The sequence below is a fragment of the Antedon bifida genome, chromosome 11, assembly GCF_963402885.1.
Source record: "Antedon bifida chromosome 11, ecAntBifi1.1, whole genome shotgun sequence".
Lineage (NCBI taxonomy): Eukaryota > Metazoa > Echinodermata > Crinoidea > Comatulida > Antedonidae > Antedon > Antedon bifida.
Window position 1 is genome coordinate 16,884,774 of NC_136236.1, and position 17,331 is coordinate 16,902,104.

General features: G+C 34.7%; 1 protein-coding gene across 1 annotated transcript; it reads right to left on the bottom strand.

Annotated features, from left to right (window-relative positions):
• Positions 1-2,627: 2,627 nt before the first annotated feature.
• On the bottom strand, positions 2,628-16,570 carry LOC144855669 (putative tetratricopeptide repeat protein 41). The gene is made up of 16 exons (XM_078713582.1): positions 15,971-16,570; positions 15,495-15,681; positions 15,072-15,246; positions 14,495-14,700; positions 13,997-14,154; positions 13,418-13,844; positions 12,813-13,058; positions 12,312-12,525; positions 11,855-12,023; positions 11,322-11,484; positions 10,400-10,551; positions 9,932-10,115; positions 8,231-8,381; positions 7,136-7,282; positions 6,467-6,573; positions 2,628-5,786 (listed from the first exon to the last, which is right to left on the bottom strand). Exons 1-16 carry the CDS (start codon positions 16,562-16,564, stop codon positions 4,753-4,755), a joined length of 4,314 nt encoding a protein of 1,437 aa, XP_078569708.1. The 5' UTR covers positions 16,565-16,570; the 3' UTR covers positions 2,628-4,752.
• Between the last annotated feature and the right edge of the window lie 761 nt (positions 16,571-17,331).

Genomic DNA, 17,331 nt, shown 5'->3' on the forward strand with positions numbered 1-17,331 from the left:
CTTTAACTTCAGTCGATACGGTGACTATAGGAACTACAGTAGGCCCACAACGTACAGAAAGTTCTACTACTACTAGGGAATTTCCTGTTACGATTCCAATGACAGAGTCTTTAACTTCAGTCGATACGGTGACTATAGGAACTACAGTAGGCCCACAACGTACAGAAAGTTCTACTACTACTAGGGAATTTCCTGTTACGATTCCAATGACAGAGTCTTTAACTTCAGTCGATACGGTGACTATAGGAACTACAGTAGGCCCACAACGTACAGAAAGTTCTACTACTACTAGGGAATTTCCTGTTACGATTCCAATGACAGAGTCTTTAACTTCAGTCGATACGGTGACTATAGGAACTACAGTAGGCCCACAACGTACAGAAAGTTCTACTACTACTAGGGAATTTCCTGTTACGATTCCAATGACAGAGTCTTTAACTTCAGTCGATACGGTGACTATAGGAACTACAGTAGGCCCACAACGTACAGAAAGTTCTACTACTACTAGGGAATTTCCTGTTACGATTCCAATGACAGAGTCTTTAACTTCAGTCGATACGGTGACTATAGGAACTACAGTAGGCCCACAACGTACAGAAAGTTCTACTACTACTAGGGAATTTCCTGTTACGATTCCAATGACAGAGTCTTTAACTTCAGTCGATACGGTGACTATAGGAACTACAGTAGGCCCACAACGTACAGAAAGTTCTACTACTACTAGGGAATTTCCTGTTACGATTCCAATGACAGAGTCTTTAACTTCAGTCGATACGGTGACTATAGGAACTACAGTAGGCCCACAACGTACAGAAAGTTCTACTACTACTAGGGAATTTCCTGTTACGATTCCAATGACAGAGTCTTTAACTTCAGTCGATACGGTGACTATAGGAACTACAGTAGGCCCACAACGTACAGAAAGTTCTACTACTACTAGGGAATTTCCTGTTACGATTCCAATGACAGAGTCTTTAACTTCAGTCGATACGGTGACTATAGGAACTACAGTAGGCCCACAACGTACAGAAAGTTCTACTACTACTAGGGAATTTCCTGTTACGATTCCAATGACAGAGTCTTTAACTTCAGTCGATACGGTGACTATAGGAACTACAGTAGGCCCACAACGTACAGAAAGTTCTACTACTACTAGGGAATTTCCTGTTACGATTCCAATGACAGAGTCTTTAACTTCAGTCGATACGGTGACTATAGGAACTACAGTAGGCCCACAACGTACAGAAAGTTCTACTACTACTAGGGAATTTCCTGTTACGATTCCAATGACAGAGTCTTTAACTTCAGTCGATACGGTGACTATAGGAACTACAGTAGGCCCACAACGTACAGAAAGTTCTACTACTACTAGGGAATTTCCTGTTACGATTCCAATGACAGAGTCTTTAACTTCAGTCGATACGGTGACTATAGGAACTACAGTAGGCCCACAACGTACAGAAAGTTCTACTACTACTAGGGAATTTCCTGTTACGATTCCAATGACAGAGTCTTTAACTTCAGTCGATACGGTGACTATAGGAACTACAGTAGGCCCACAACGTACAGAAAGTTCTACTACTAGGGAATTTCCTGTTACGATTCCAATGACAGAGTCTTTAACTTCACTCGATAAATCCACTAGTCTAGAATCGACATCACAACTTGACACGGTATTTATAACAGGCAGCAGAAAAATTGCATTAAATATACCAACAATACAGTATGATATTACTTCTGATAAGTATGTTATTATTGGATTGCCTTTTGGTGCAGTTATTCTTCTTTTGATTTTCATAATAATATTTTTGATCTTTTTGGTGTACAAGAAAAATAATGCCATCCAAGCGCCAGACAGTAGCGGTCACAATTTGGTGGATGTCACTGCTGAAATAACTGACAATAAGAACACAGAAAATGCAGATGATGCTGTAGCAGAGAAAGCGATAGAGAACGAAGAACTTGGCTACAATGAAAGAGTACATTATGACGACGTTTATGAAGAAAGAGAAGATGACTATGACGACGTTTATGAAGAAAGAGAAGATAACTATGAAGAAATTCGCGAAGAAAGAGAACATGAAGGAAATGAGGACAGGAGCAATTGCATGAACTATTTTACTTATTTGGAAGTCAAAGAAGAGAACGATGCAGATGATGCTGTAGCAGAGAATGCGATACTGAACGAAGAACTTGGCTATGACGTAGCCTACAATAAAAGAGTACATGACGAAAGAGAGATGATTATAATTCATGACGTCAAAGAAGAGAACGACATTCATAACAAAATCCCTACCATCGAAGCTGTCCAGATGGAAACAATGGTGTAATGTATGAGATTTTCAATATTATTATACACTAGACTAAATTAGTGGAACATAAAGAAGTTCTTTGTAAATTTGTAAAATGTGTATGTTGGTAAAAACAAACTTGGGACGTAACTCTAATAAACAGTGTCGTCATATTCCATATTTAAAATAATTTTATTCTCTTGGCATTAATCTACTATCGACAGCAAACGTAGTGCAGTAGTAATAATTAATATACTTTAAAATGAAACTGCATTTAACAATCGAATGCAATTATATAATTACTAAATCAGTGATATATAAATAAAAATAAACCAACATTATTACAGTGTTACTGATCACTACTGTATATCTAAGAACTATATTGATAGTTTTAGTATTTTGTATAAATTAAAATATATTTAGTTTGAACTAAAAATTGCACCACAACTAAGCAACGCTTCCTTTCAAGGTGATTTTGAAGTACTGTTCTTAAGATAAAAAAAAACCTATTTAATATTTTATATTATTTGTAATATTACTACATTACTTTTATTATTATTGTTGTTGTTTCAGCATCCATCAAGGATTTTAAAGTTTGGTTCCCACTTGGACGCAACGCAAGTTAGTTGATTGACCAATCACAAGCGATAGTTCAAATGACTTACCGTGTCGTGATTGGTCAAATTACTTACTTACGTCGTTGCGTCCTTGTGGGAATGTGCATACACTAAAATCATTTAATTAAAACCTATGTGTTTAGTTTTATCCTGTACAGCTCAATGTTTGATGTGAGCTAAAAAGAAAATGAATATAAATTGGAAACTGTGTTTTTTCCAAAATATTAACTATGCTTCAGCTTTCAGTTGAAATATATTACATTGCAAAAATTTTTTATTGAATATGACAACGTATATTAAAATGTAAATATGCATTTCTTATAAATAATAATACATACACGTCTGGTTGCCACAGGCGGTTAAGTTGATGACACTGTATCGATGCTAAATCAAGACAAATCATTTGTATCGGTCTGAAGAATGTTATTTTAAACCGGAAATATTCTAAAATGTTACATTTTTTTAATTTATATATAATATTTAGTTTTTAGAATAGAACGTAGAATAGTCCGATTACATTCGTCGGACATGAGACTAGATGTTTTTTATATTTTTAAGACTCATTTATTGGTTTGTGCGAATGTCATTAAAAACGTGTACAATAATACGTATACATACGAAACATACCTATTGAAAATAATATAAAAATATAAAACTCTCTATACCTGTAAATTATTATATGTATTTATATACAAATTATACCTATTTTGAAGATAGGACAGGATAGGAAAAAATGTAATTTCTTTTCCTTAAGACCGAGTCTGGAATAACTATCCTACTTAAATATGTTTCTATTTAAAAGAACTGTCTCTTTATTTTACGGCAAAACAGAAAAAATTAAGGGCATTCAAAAAAGTTAATTGTACATTGATAATATCAATTTTAAAATTTAAAAATTACGACCCACCAAATAATCTTATTTTTGAAATCGTGAAAAATTTAAGGCCGTTAAAAAAATGTTTCCGTATTGTTGTGGTTATATCTTCTGGGCTTAATTATAGAACTCAAATATTTAAATTTTCAATGCAAATTTTTAAGTATGCCTCTAGGTTACAATTCAAAGCGTTTTTTAAAGTTTAAAGATGTTATGTCACTTAGCTGTGACATTTTATGGAGAACGGAGTCGTGTAAATAGTTCCTCTGCTTCTTCATTTTTTTAATCTTAGGATATTTAATGGATCATGTTTGTGTGTAAAGCTATTAGAAACATTGTCCGCTATATAAGACTACCATTAATATTATCATTATTAACTGTGACAATTTTTAAATTACATTACGCCTACTTTATTGTAATATTTAACCAAGTCACTTCTGTGAGCATTTCAATTATTTTATGTCACTTTAGCTTTGAAAATTTAAATTATATTATGTCACTTAGCAATGTGACAATAATTCAAATTGATCGTTTTGTAAAATTGATTTGATAAATTAGATTGAAAATAAACAAATAAATACATTTTTGAAAGTTGAAGACATTTTGAATTATTTTACTGAACATAAGGGACCATGTCAAATTATTCTCCTGCAGTTACTGCAGAAACTACATATTTTTGTTTATGCAATTATTTAGCAGGCTTTTTCTGGGTAATCATATTGCAGTGCCTCATAAACTCCTCCAGTACATTATTCAAATATTACCTAAAATTATATTCTATTGCAGTAAACAAAATGAGTTACTGCAGTAACTGCAGTAGAATAATTTTGACATAATCCCTAAATTACTCTGTAATTCCTTTAAGAAGATTTCAGTTGATACAAAGCACCTATAATACAAAGATTAGTACATTTTTTATTCCTAAGTAGAAAGGTTGTATCATTTATCTTCGTTATTCAAATGATGAAGCTTATTCTTGATATCCAGAAGGCAAATTAAATTCACCTTTATATTGTGATTCATGGCTTGATTTATTTGAAATGCTAGCTAAATAACTATTTTTATTAGGCCTAGATTGTTGTCTCTTTGTTGGGTAATCAAGTGCATGTTTTGGATATCTGCCGGGAACATGATACCAAGACGAATTGTACTTGGGCTTGCGATATACATCCCTCGGGCAAGGTGGGTCGCCGAGTAAAGAATCAAGATTACTATGAGGGCCCTGAACAGACATGGCATTGCTAACATCAATGCTGAACTTACTTGAGATATTGCATTTTGACCAGTGGCTTACATGAGATACTTGGCTCATACTGCTAAAGGGGCGGTCTTTAAGCTCTTTACTGACAAGATGTCTTGTTCGTTGGCCAATGGGAGCACTGCAAGATATTCGTTCTGCTAATATCTCCGGCGTTTCCCATCGTAACTCTCCGTAATCTATTGCATCTTGGTGAAACTCGATCTTCCTGTTGCCATTTGCCTGTTTACTTTTTGGCGTATTGGATCTTTGAATACCAGAATAGTTGGAAATGATACCTGGCGATTTCGTTCTAACTTTTTCTGTTTCTCCAGGTGATGGATTAAAATAATCTGTTGTGGGGAGTGTTTCAAGTTTAAAAGGTGATGGTGATTGGGGATAAGACCTTTCACTACCATATTTACTGTACCTCTCCTGGTCTTGAGAGTTCCTGTTTATTGTCATTTTCTCCACGATCTTTTTCTCTTTCTCCCTCGACTGCCTTTCAAACTCCACAAGGTCTTTATCATGCCACGACATCCTGCTGAACGGCTGCCGTTTAGATCTTTTATCCGGTTGTTTGGAAGTGGCATCAGTGTAATTGCCTTGCAGGAGTTCTTTCTCAAGGCTTTTCAGACTAGAGCGGATTGATTTAGTTGTCTTGTGGTTAGACCCGTGTGTTGTGGTGTGTATGTCTAAACACCTCTGAAGCAGACTGGCTGCTTCTTTTTTGTACTGGTAGCTTCCTATTGATCTCAGTAGCTTTCCTAAAACATATAGACAGCTGAATTATGCTAGCGTTCATTTGCTATTAAAGAGATTTTTTTTGTTGTTTTTGCAAAATTTGTGTTATTTGTAAGACCTAACTTTTTTTGGAATTCCAAAGCCTGTTTTTCTAATGTTTTTCAGTGTAATCATTTTTATTAATTACGAAATAAACCGACGAAAGCATTCAACCACACATTTCGATAAATTTAAAAGTATAAAGTACTAGACTGTTAACTCTGATGAAATCAAAGCTCAAAAAGCGAGCGACCATGCCAACCCAACTGCCTCATATGGCTGCAGTACATCAGCCAATCAGAAATGCCAGTTTAAAATTGCGCCCCTACTCGGTCACGTAAGACTATGCCCGCATTGCTCAGCATGCCTGAGAGTATCACCACAGGTGATACAAAATTGACTTTTACCACAAAATTATTCATTCAAATAGAGTTTCCATTAAAAAAAAAATCTACTACATAGATTGGTTCTTCATAAAATATATAAAATGTTTTAAAAGAAAGTGAGCCATGATAGAGAGGTGGATAATCTACTGGTATTGCTTCGATGTTGCCTATTAAGCCTAGATTCTAGTGTTGATATAAAACTCAAGAAAATTGGCCAAATTTTAGCAATACAAATCCAATGCCTAATATAAGTATAATAAAATACACAATAAACTTACCTAATTCTAGAAGCGTTGTTGCCACTAGTAGGTGATCTGGCATCAAATGTGTTTCACGGATGGATAGTGATCTTCTGTAATACTCTTCAGCTTGTACCTTGTCACAACTACAAAAAACATAATAATTTATAATTTTTATAATTAATAACTAGTTGTGGGCCTATAACTAACCGTTTAGTAAGAATTTGATCATATCTTCACATAAAAGACATTGAAGTCCACCTCCTATAGTGCTATACCATACAATCCAGGTATGTGTGAGCAAGTTGTCAATGCAAAGTGTTGTCACTACTGCATCAGTTGACAGTTTTTATGTTGACGAGAGAATATTAAACTACAACAACATGCACACAGTCAATGAAAGTTGGTTTCAGATCCTCAGAGCAGCGACATAAAAGGAACAATCTCTACACGTTTTAAGACGGCCAATGAATGGAAGTTGCGTCATATGATAAAGCAGTGGAACAGTGGAAAGCAAACTCACCTCTAAAGCTCCATCTACACCATCAAACTAGTTTGACAAAAAAAGTGTGATGTACCTAAATATGGTAGTGATATGCTTAAATATGGTAGTGATATGACATCATCATGTCCAAATACAGTATCACATGTTTTTATCACATAAAGTTTGATGTAAACAGAGCTTTAAGCAGTAATTTAAATACTTACTTCTTGTAATGATCCTTGCATAAGACATATGCTAACTCATGCAGGACTTCAGCAACGACTGGGTGTGATTGGCCAAACCATTTCTCTCTCATTTTAAGTGCATCTCTAAAAGATCTTTCTGAAGATTGATATTTTCGCTGTTTGGCTCTGAAAAAATGAAACAAAAATAATGTTAATTCAGAAGAACCCTCCTTTTAGGACACACCTATTCACAGGACACCACTATTCACGGGACACCACTATTCACGGGACACACCTTTTCACGGGACACTCCTTTTCACAGGACACTCCTTTTCATGTTAGACAAATGAGGGACACTTCTATTAACACACCTCTACATTTTGTTGGGTTCCACAGGTGGTTCCTTTATTCCTCACCCATGAAATAGCAACATCTAAAATAGATATGGAAACAAGTACGACACATCTGCTGTCGGCTGCTTTTTGGCAATTTGTAAGATTTAATTTGTTTAGCTAGATACTCACATCACTGAGAACACCTGTGAGTTATGTACTGGCTGGTCTATGCACCTTAAATTGCTGGTAAACGGAAGCAGTGATGTGGATTCGATTTGGTCTTGTTTTTTATTCGGTTTTTGTCAAATTTATCAATAGTATTTAGGTTTAAGGTTAATATGTCTTCATGGTTTTCACAAGCGCCTTGAGCACTTTAGTGGATATGTGCGCTGTATAAATCTTATTATTATTATTATTATTAAGTACCTCATTTCTTCTGTTAAGTAAATTGCTCAGTGTGGGAAGGACATATGTGTACGGTTAAATCAAGGCAATCTAACAACAGCTCGCCTTGCCAAGATATCAACTCTTTTGATCATATGTCTGGCTGCGACAAATACCAACAGTACTGTATTATGTACATATTTTCCGTGGTGTAGTGTCTGTTAAACAAACATTTGAGGAAGCCAATTGGCCACCAATCGAAAAGTTTAGGGGGCGTATATCTGATCGTGTTGCAGACACAGATAAACCCTTTGATCTCTGTAGCTCAGGATCCTGTTGTTAGATTGCCTTGATTAAAGAACACACAAACTTTCTATAAACCTCTATAACAGCAATGAAATGCAATGACACTTACTTTAATACTCCCAGATTAAAATAGGCTGTCGCTAGGCCAACTGTACTTTTCGCATTCTTCATGGCATCTACAGCGCCCTTAAGTAGTTCCTCGGCTTCAATGACATCATCATTAAGCATTCGTTTACGTCCCAAGTGGGTCATCAGTTGACCTATGTGTTTAAATAAAATGTAATAATTAAGTGGCTTTTAGACAGGATGATTTTTTAGTACTGTGCAGTGAACCGTGAAATAACTTTTTTCCTCATATTCTTTGTTGGGCTTTAATTAGTGATTTTCATATTTTCTTTTTTATTTATTTATATTTAATGTTTTCTATTTATAGCATAGTAGCTTGTATTCATAAAATGGTTATTACATAATATGCCATAATTGTTATAAATAGTAATTTTTTTCTATTTACAGTAACACTTGTCAAAAAACTACTATAAATAGAAATTACCTTATTTATAGTACAGATAACATTTAAAAAAGGAATATAATAAATATAAAATAAGCATTCTGTTGAAATATATTCTATCAAGCTCTGTCTACACTATCAAACTAATTGCCAAAAAAAGTGTGATATACCTAAATATGGTAGTGATATGATCATCATGCCCATATATGGGCACATCACATTTTTTTGTCACATGCAATTTGAAAGTGTAGGTGGTTACTGTAAGTTACTCTGAAAAGAATATATTAAATAGAGTAATTTTTTTGTAGTAATATTTTCTATTTATAGTAACACTCATAAAAACATTAATACAATAGAAAGCATCAAATTAAAATTAATTTCTGTTTTAATTATTATTTTCTATTTATAGTAACCTTCATAAGTAGGAAAATGCTTACAGCAAAAGGAGATGAGAAAAATGAAATCGAAAATGATAAGGATCGGAAAAGGGAAATAGCTACTTTGATAATACAAACAGCTACAGGCTACTCAGAACTACATTACCACAATGGGAAAAATGATAATGTGAACGCGTGGGCGGACAATGCCAACGTTCTTAAAAACCACAATGAACACATATCAATCTAAATTATACCAAATCTGCGGTTTAATAATATGCTTAAAATGTCGAAAGAGCATTAGCTGAAGATCTTGGTTCAATGACAATGTTTTTTATCTGTTTTTAATGTTGTATAACATTTATTTCAAGTATTATTTTATTTATTTTTATGCTAATTTTAGGATGCTTTCTATGAAAATCAGATTAATTATAATGTGTGACATTTTAAATATTATCTTTCAAAAATTATAAATGGTTTTAGTTGGTGTTTTTACACTTTTTGTTCGGAATAATGAAACATGAAGAAATAATACCAAAAAATTAATTTTAAACATAAAAGAAACAAACACGAAATTTTGTAAATAAAACAATAAAACAAGAAAGAAAATAATTGGCACCGTAATTTTTAATCTTTGAGCCACTTTTTATCAGAGTATTTTGTTGTTTTCTTGTTGTTGTTGTTGTAGTGCTAATCTGTGTTGGTGCAATTTTTCTGTGTAATTTTACTGTTTTATTTAACATATATGATATGCCAGTTTTCAAACAAATTTCTGTTTTTTAAATGGAGAAATAAAAATACTATGACTACTGTATAACTACGAATTGACCCACTATATTTCGCAATGGGTATGCAGATTTTAAAGTTGAATAACAATTGAATATGGCCTTATTCCTGAATGATTTAAGAATTTCTATAAGTGTACCTTTGCATTGTTCCATTTGACATCTTTTGAACTCATTTTCATCTGGTATTTCACCGATGATACCCAGTGCTGTCTGGTAGAACTGCGCGGCCTCAAAACTATTCGACTGTGTCTCGTTCCAATCACCTAAGCTTTCGTTCACACTCACAAGAAGGAATTGTTCTTCCGAGGAAAGTGGATAACTCTGGAAAAATAAAAGATTTGACTCTATACATTAACATTCACAAAAACTATTATTAATTTTACTGACATACACATTAATCATTTTATATAATACAGATTATACATGCACCTCACAATTTATGTTTGCTTAATAATGAGATGTCCTATTGTTTTATTTAAAATTACTGTTCCGTAATTATAATAAAAATGGATTTACTGAAAGTAAACACAATGATAAACTTCCTCACAACACTATTCAGTTTAAAGCATGTCGACTACCACACATTTATTTGTCGCCCTCTTTACCTTAACTAACTGTTCAAGAGCGATTGTGAAGAGTTGGTGTGAAACTTCAACGTTGCCCAATTCCACTAAAAAATTCCCAGCATTCAATGCAAGCCTCGCAAATTGAGTCTCATGACGAGGTACCTTATAAACCTCACTTTCACCAAATGATTCTAGAAAACAAAATTTTTAATTTGAAAAGGAAAAAGTGATAAAATTCTGTAAGGCCATTTATCAAATTTAAAAAATGAGTGCGACATTAGTATATATGCTATATAACTTTATAACCTTTTCACGATTAAAACATAAAATATTAAAATCAAAGCTCAGATTTCATAATCAGGTGCAGTGGTGTAACAGCTGTGAGCATATCACTACCATATTTGGGCACAGTTTGATAGTGTACACAGAGCTTTAGTCTAAACTTTGCAATCATGTGTACTGATGTGTGGCGTTCTAAGTATAAGATTCGCATAATTAGTATGATTTATTCATAAAAAAATGAATATTCTCGTCTACAAGACCAATTTAACTTGAATTTTATGCTTGAAAAGTCAAGAGTTGTTATATGCGTGACATTTATCTATATTTATATTCACAAATTCAGGTTTGTTCTATATTCTAAGATCTCCAGTGTTTTATCAATTTTGACTACAATAAGCAAGTTAGAAAAGAAAATAATTTCAAGAAATCCTAAAAACCAAAATCATAGTAATAAAAGATATGAATGTTGCTGGTACAAAGGGTATTGTACTTGAAAAATTTGGTGTTTAGCCATTGAATAGTTCACCATTGAATAGAATAGCCATTTAATAGAATAGCCATTTAATAGAATAGCCATTTAATAGTTAGCCATTGAATAGTTACCCATTGAAAAGTGAACTATCTATTCCTTCACTTGTACTAAAATATATTTTTTTATATGGTATGAAAGCGCATATACCTTCAGAGTCTGAAGAGCTATTGGTAACATCTTCTTGTGCTTCTGGTTCCATTTTATCCTTGTCTTCTCCATCATCTGGTTCTCCTTCTTTGTCTTCTTCATCTAAGTTTAACTCTGTAAATTTCAATTGCACTTCTTCATAATCTTTGGTTGGACATACATTCTGAAGAAATGATATACACATAACATAATAATAATAATTTATAAACCAATAAAATGTGCATTAATCTGAGACAATATCACCACTAAAGACCAATTTACACAGACAAGCAGTAACAGTAATAAAAATATAAAATCTTTGTTATTCCTTATGACTATTTACACACAACGGGGAGCGGACGGGGGCTTCTGCTCAGGATAGATACAGATTCTTGTGGCAGAAGCTACACAGTTCTCCGCTTATCATTACTGCTTGTCTGTGTAAATTAGCATTTATGCAGAAAAAAACCTGCGATATGACAGCACAGAACATAAAGCAATGGCTAATACTAAGAAGGCTACGTGCAACAGAGTATGGGCCTGAGTGAGTTTACCTTTTCTAAGTATGTATGATTCTGCATTGCAATGAGCACCATATCCTTGTAAATTTTAGCAGGGTCATAAGGTTCTTGATAGTTAAGTAACACCTTCCAATATTCCATTAACTCAATCTCCAAAGTTGTCTGATGGTTGTTGTCTTCACCATACATTGACAAGAACACGCTGTAAAAAAACAAAATTGCGTGATTTTCAAACTATTGTATTTACCCTTAAGCTCTGTCTACACTATCAAACTTTATGTGACAAAAAAATCAACTGGCTCTCTATATGAAGATAAACATAAACCTCAAACATTAGTATCTTTAAAGCATAGTAACCCACATACTTCAATCATGGCAAAATTAATTTATGTACAAGGTTGTTTTAGAAGGAAGCTAATTGAACCCCACAACCTCTATTCCTAACTTCTGTAACATCTTTTGACAAAATTTAAAATAAATTTGTACTAACTCTGGCTGTGAAAGAACATTTGAAAGTGACTCTGTGTCCCCAATCTTATCCAGTTGCCAAGGTAACTCAAATGTCCTTCTGATGCAGTGAGGTTGTTCCCAGAAATATTTTGCAATGATGTCACTGTAGAACTGCTTTTGACGATGAAGAACAGACTGCATGAGGACAGAGGATGAGCCAATCAGATTGTCTGATGCACCAGTTCCAAAAACACCTATAATTTAAATAATAATTAAAATTACAGTAAATTATATACTGTACACATTATTAATGTATATATAATTTACTGATTAACATGTCCTGCAGGTTTAGTCACATGTAGCTGTGTTCACCAATCACACTAGAGAAGAGTATGATTACATTTTAAGTTAAGTGTTCCCTTAATAGCCTAATGTGAATGGTACTACTAGAGTCTACTTCTTAAGCTACAGTGCTAACATTCGATTAAGTGATATGTAGTCACAATGGATTTGACGCTGTGATACCTAACATTTAACTTACCTAGCAAAGCATGTTCCACCGCCTCTCGTAGTTGGTTGTGGAAGAACGCGATAATCCCGTCTGGTGTTTCAAACAAATAGTGTTGAGTAGCTAGACGAAATCTCGCAAAATCAAAACGAGTCACCTCTGTCTGACCGGAGTAGCCTAACAGTTTCAAACAGCTGAGCAGCTCAGGTTCAGACATGCCTTGCCTTGAAGTTGCAAGGAGGCAGAGTAGGTCTGCTACCCAGCCTGACAAACTTGATTCTAGGAGTTAAAAAAAAAAAAATGTTTATGTATATTAATTTTATTTTAGACAAGTAGCCCTAATTTATTTATATAACTATTTATACTTCAATGTTTAGGGGCTGAACTTGATTAGTTTTAACTATTTTTTAGCCCTTCCCTTGATATAATTATTATTATTTGTATATTATTACAATGTTTATAATTTATATTTATGGGTAAATAAAGAAAGAAAGAAAGAAAGAAAGAAAGAACTTAATTCTCAAAAATGTGTTATTTTTGCTACGCAATTTTGTGTTTCCTTTGTTTTTTAAATAATGTAAACAAATAAAAGGTTTAATTGATATGTGTGCAGTATCATCTTCTTACAGAACACCAACCTGTGTTAGAACCTGATGAATTAGACGATTTGAACCCATCACGTTGCCAGCCATAGGTCTTACACCAGTTATCAATAATACACCGCCATAATTCACGAAACGTTGTACATTCACAATACTGAGCTAGCATATTGTCCAGTTCACACGAGTTCGATACGCTCAACTCATTGGCAATAATTGTGAGAAACAGTGGACGGTCACTCAATGAACACCTGAGAGCCTGGTCAATATGATGGGTCATTATACTTCTAAAATGGGATTTCATAATAGCGGTCTTTGAAGTGGAATCGGACAGTATCGGTAGGCGATGAACCGTGCAGTCCGGACGTGCAGAGAGTGACTTGTACGATAAGTCTGATTTGACGGTTGAGACGATGATCTTGCAATGTTGTGGAATTTTATTAGGTAGCCACGTCATCTCTTTCACCTATGAAAACATTTATAACCTGAATTTAATACCAAAATATGAAATAATAATATACAAAAGTTTGAGAGTGCATACAGAAACCTGACTGGCAGGAAGTTATGTCAACCTTTTACTTCTTAGTGGTTTGCTTTCAGACATTATTATAATCATACCTGTTGAGCGTTTGCCGAGTAGCTGCCACCAATTTCATCCAGACCGTCTATTACCAAGATGCAAGGTCCCATTAAGAGGGCTGCAGAAAAGGCCTCGCTTAAGCTGTTGAAATCCATGTCATTTCTATCTTGTCTGTGTAACTCCTCACTTTCATCGTCTATGAAAAAAAGGTCTAGCTTTTACCCACTGCGTGAGCTTAGGTGGTGTCTCCCTACACCTCCCGAGTCTAGGCCTAGCTAGGCCGCCTAGCCTAGGCTAGGTAGTTCAGTTAGTCAGAATAAATTGGGATTATATAGCGCATTATGCAAGCCTCAATTTTTATATTTTCTTACCAGCAGTATTATAAAAGACAGATTTTTTATTATTCATGGTTGATGGTGGAACAGAATTTCTAATAAGATTGATATTAGAAATTTAAACAGTAAGACCAGAGCCAGAGTTCTTGCTTCTTTCTCGAAGATCAACATAACTTAATGAACATGACTGCAGTTACATACTTGAATAATTTTCCCTGAGTTCAAAGGTCACACGCCGCATGAATGTTGTGATATCAAGACTTTGAGCACTGCTTCCAACAAAGTGGGACAAGAGCATCATACCAGAATGAACCAGTTTGAACTGGTTGATCCAATTGGCAAGCAACGCTGTTTTGCCAGATCCTCTCTTGCCAACAATAACCATTACAGAAGGTGAATCTTCCAACCTAAAAATATAAATAAATTAGCATTTGATAAGTTGAGTCTAAAGCTGTCTACACTATCAAATGAATTTGAAAAAAAGTGTGATGTACACAAATATGGTGGTGATATGACATAATCATGTCCATATATGGGCACATTACAAGTTTGATAGTGTAGACAGAGCTTAAGAGAATCACAATATGCACACTTTATGTTCCATGATGCGGCTTGAAAAACTTTGATGAACCTTTATGAAAAAAAACCTTCATAATGTACTAGGATTTTCTATGAAGGCACAAGTAGAGTACAATACAGAGAATTAATTTGTGTAGAATTATGTACTATTATAATACTGTAGATGAAGCCATGATCCAACAGCAGTTTCTGAACTCACCTTTCTTTGACAGACTCTACATCATCTGGTGAGTCATACTGGTCTTCTTGAGTATCCACAGCGTGAATGTTTAACTTCTCAAACAGGTCCAGGGTCGTGGTACTTGTGACATACTGACGTGTTCTTGTGGCAGCTAATGCTTGATGTCCGCACCAATCATCAAAGTATTCCTTTCCTGCATAAAAGACAGAACAATTTAAAAATGTTGTGTCTAAATGTTTCAAATATTAGTGAGAGTAGAGTCTTCGAGACCTATACTTCAATTCTAAGGCCTGGTTCACACATGCGATCTGTAAATCCAGATTGAGATCTACAATAGTCTGCATGAAAACAACACAGGGCTTTTCTATCCTAGATAATGCCACCTGGTAGTGTTAGCATGTGTGTGTTGATTAGGACAATGTGAACACTAATTATAATTACCATATTCGTTTAGAAGCAATGTAATTGGTGGATAGCACTCATTTATTATTTCTTTCCAGTCTTTCAGAATCAGATCTCCTAACTGCTCTGGTGTTCGAAAGAATTCAACTTGTAATCCTTTGTTGGTGATGCGCTTCTTAAGATCGGCCATCTTCAGCTCTGCATATTCACTCTCACTTCTAAACAACTATTAAATATTAAAATACAAAATCAGTATTAGTGTATGAGGTGTGCGGTAACTAGTGAGAACAGATAGAGAGAACGACCCGGGGTCAATTACTGATAACAACTTCCATTCATGGTTGAAAAAAACCTGGTTGCAGGATTGACCATACCAATGATGAATGCTCAGTTACTGTACCATGCCAATAGCCTCTGCATCAAATATTGGCTATAGACACAGTCAACTGTACCTATAGAAAATGTGAAATGAGCCTTTGAAAAATATAGAATATTAATTGAGGTAGAAAATGTACCTTTAACTTTTCTTCTCTCCATTCTTCTGTGAGGTCTGAAAATAAATCTTCAAGTCCATCCATTTCCCGAAAGTAGAATCGTACATGTGGGCTGGCATTAAGGAACGCTGCTTGGATGACCTCAAGCTCCGTGATGCTGCTGTTCTGCAACGATTCCTGCACGACCCAACTAAACCCATTCTCAGCCGCATTCATAAAATTCTTATCAAGCCAATTAGCATCGTTTTCTAACTCTTTGGAGTATTTTGGCAGTGGGGGTTCCTCCAGGGATCGGTGGGACCCATATCGCTCCCCCAAAAGACAGATATAAAATGGTACACATTGGTTGACATAGTCTAAACAAAGCTTGACAACATGGCTGCTGTTAAGCTGTTCTTCTGTGACGGCCCATCGCAAGTCTATCGGCGAAAAGGATGTTCCATGCTGACGGCTTTTTGCATCAAGCTGGTGGAATACATTTTTAACAAGGTGATCTCTTTCAATCTGGAAGTCTGTGAATGTAGAACTTATGAATGGTCTGATGGGTTGACGCACACTGAAGTTACGTTTTAAAGAACTCAGAGTCGGTTTATTTTGGAAGTCATCAAATTCCATTCTAAATATTTCTGAAAAAAAGATAAAATGTTACAATAATGACCTGGCTTTTTTTTTCAAAGTGACTATAATTAATTTAACTAGGCGAAGCCTGGGCCTAGGGTAGTTAGACTTGACGTCCAACTGCTGGATACATGGCAAACTACATGGCTAACTCTTTGGTTAGATTAGGCCTACCCTAGGCCTATATAGACAGGCCGGCCGGACTGAATGAACTATTTAGTAGTAGGCCGTCTAGCTAGGCCTAGCCTAGCCTAGGCCTAGCTAGAACATGAGGGGTAAGGACACACCGCCTAAGCTCACACAGTGTATAATATGCAAGACCTAGGCTTTCTACACATTCTAGAATGAATTTTGTTATATAAACTACATTAAAATAACATCAACACATATTATAAAAGTCATAAAACTACAAAAGTCATTTACCATCCTAATCATCTGCCTTCTTTGCGATCAATCAATCATGAAGGGAGCCCTCAAAATTAGAGATCGTTTACAGTATCTAAGCAACGAACTTAATTGGTTTAAGTACGTACAATCAGCCTACTGTTTTTCTCTATAATTCACAATAGCCTTCTATTGTGTTATATGGAAAAATGCTCAACATCTAGCTGAGAGGGTATCACAGGCGCAGAACAAACACTTTTCAAATCACGTGCTCTCTTCAGTTAGTTAAACATAAAATATTATTATAAAAATAAAAATAATACTGACATAGACATAATATTAGTTAGACACCATTTCCTTGTAAACATGTTATTACTTTA

Coding starts and splice junctions, on each gene's coding strand:
- LOC144855669 (XM_078713582.1), bottom strand. CDS start 16,564: ATGGAATTTGATGACTTCCAAAATAAACCGACTCTGAGTTCTTTAAAA. Junction 15,682..15,970: donor GGAGAGAAGAAAAGTTAAAG/GTACATTTTCTA, acceptor AATATTTAATAG/TTGTTTAGAAGTGAGAGTGA. Junction 13,059..13,417: donor TTCATCAGGTTCTAACACAG/GTTGGTGTTCTG, acceptor TTTAACTCCTAG/AATCAAGTTTGTCAGGCTGG.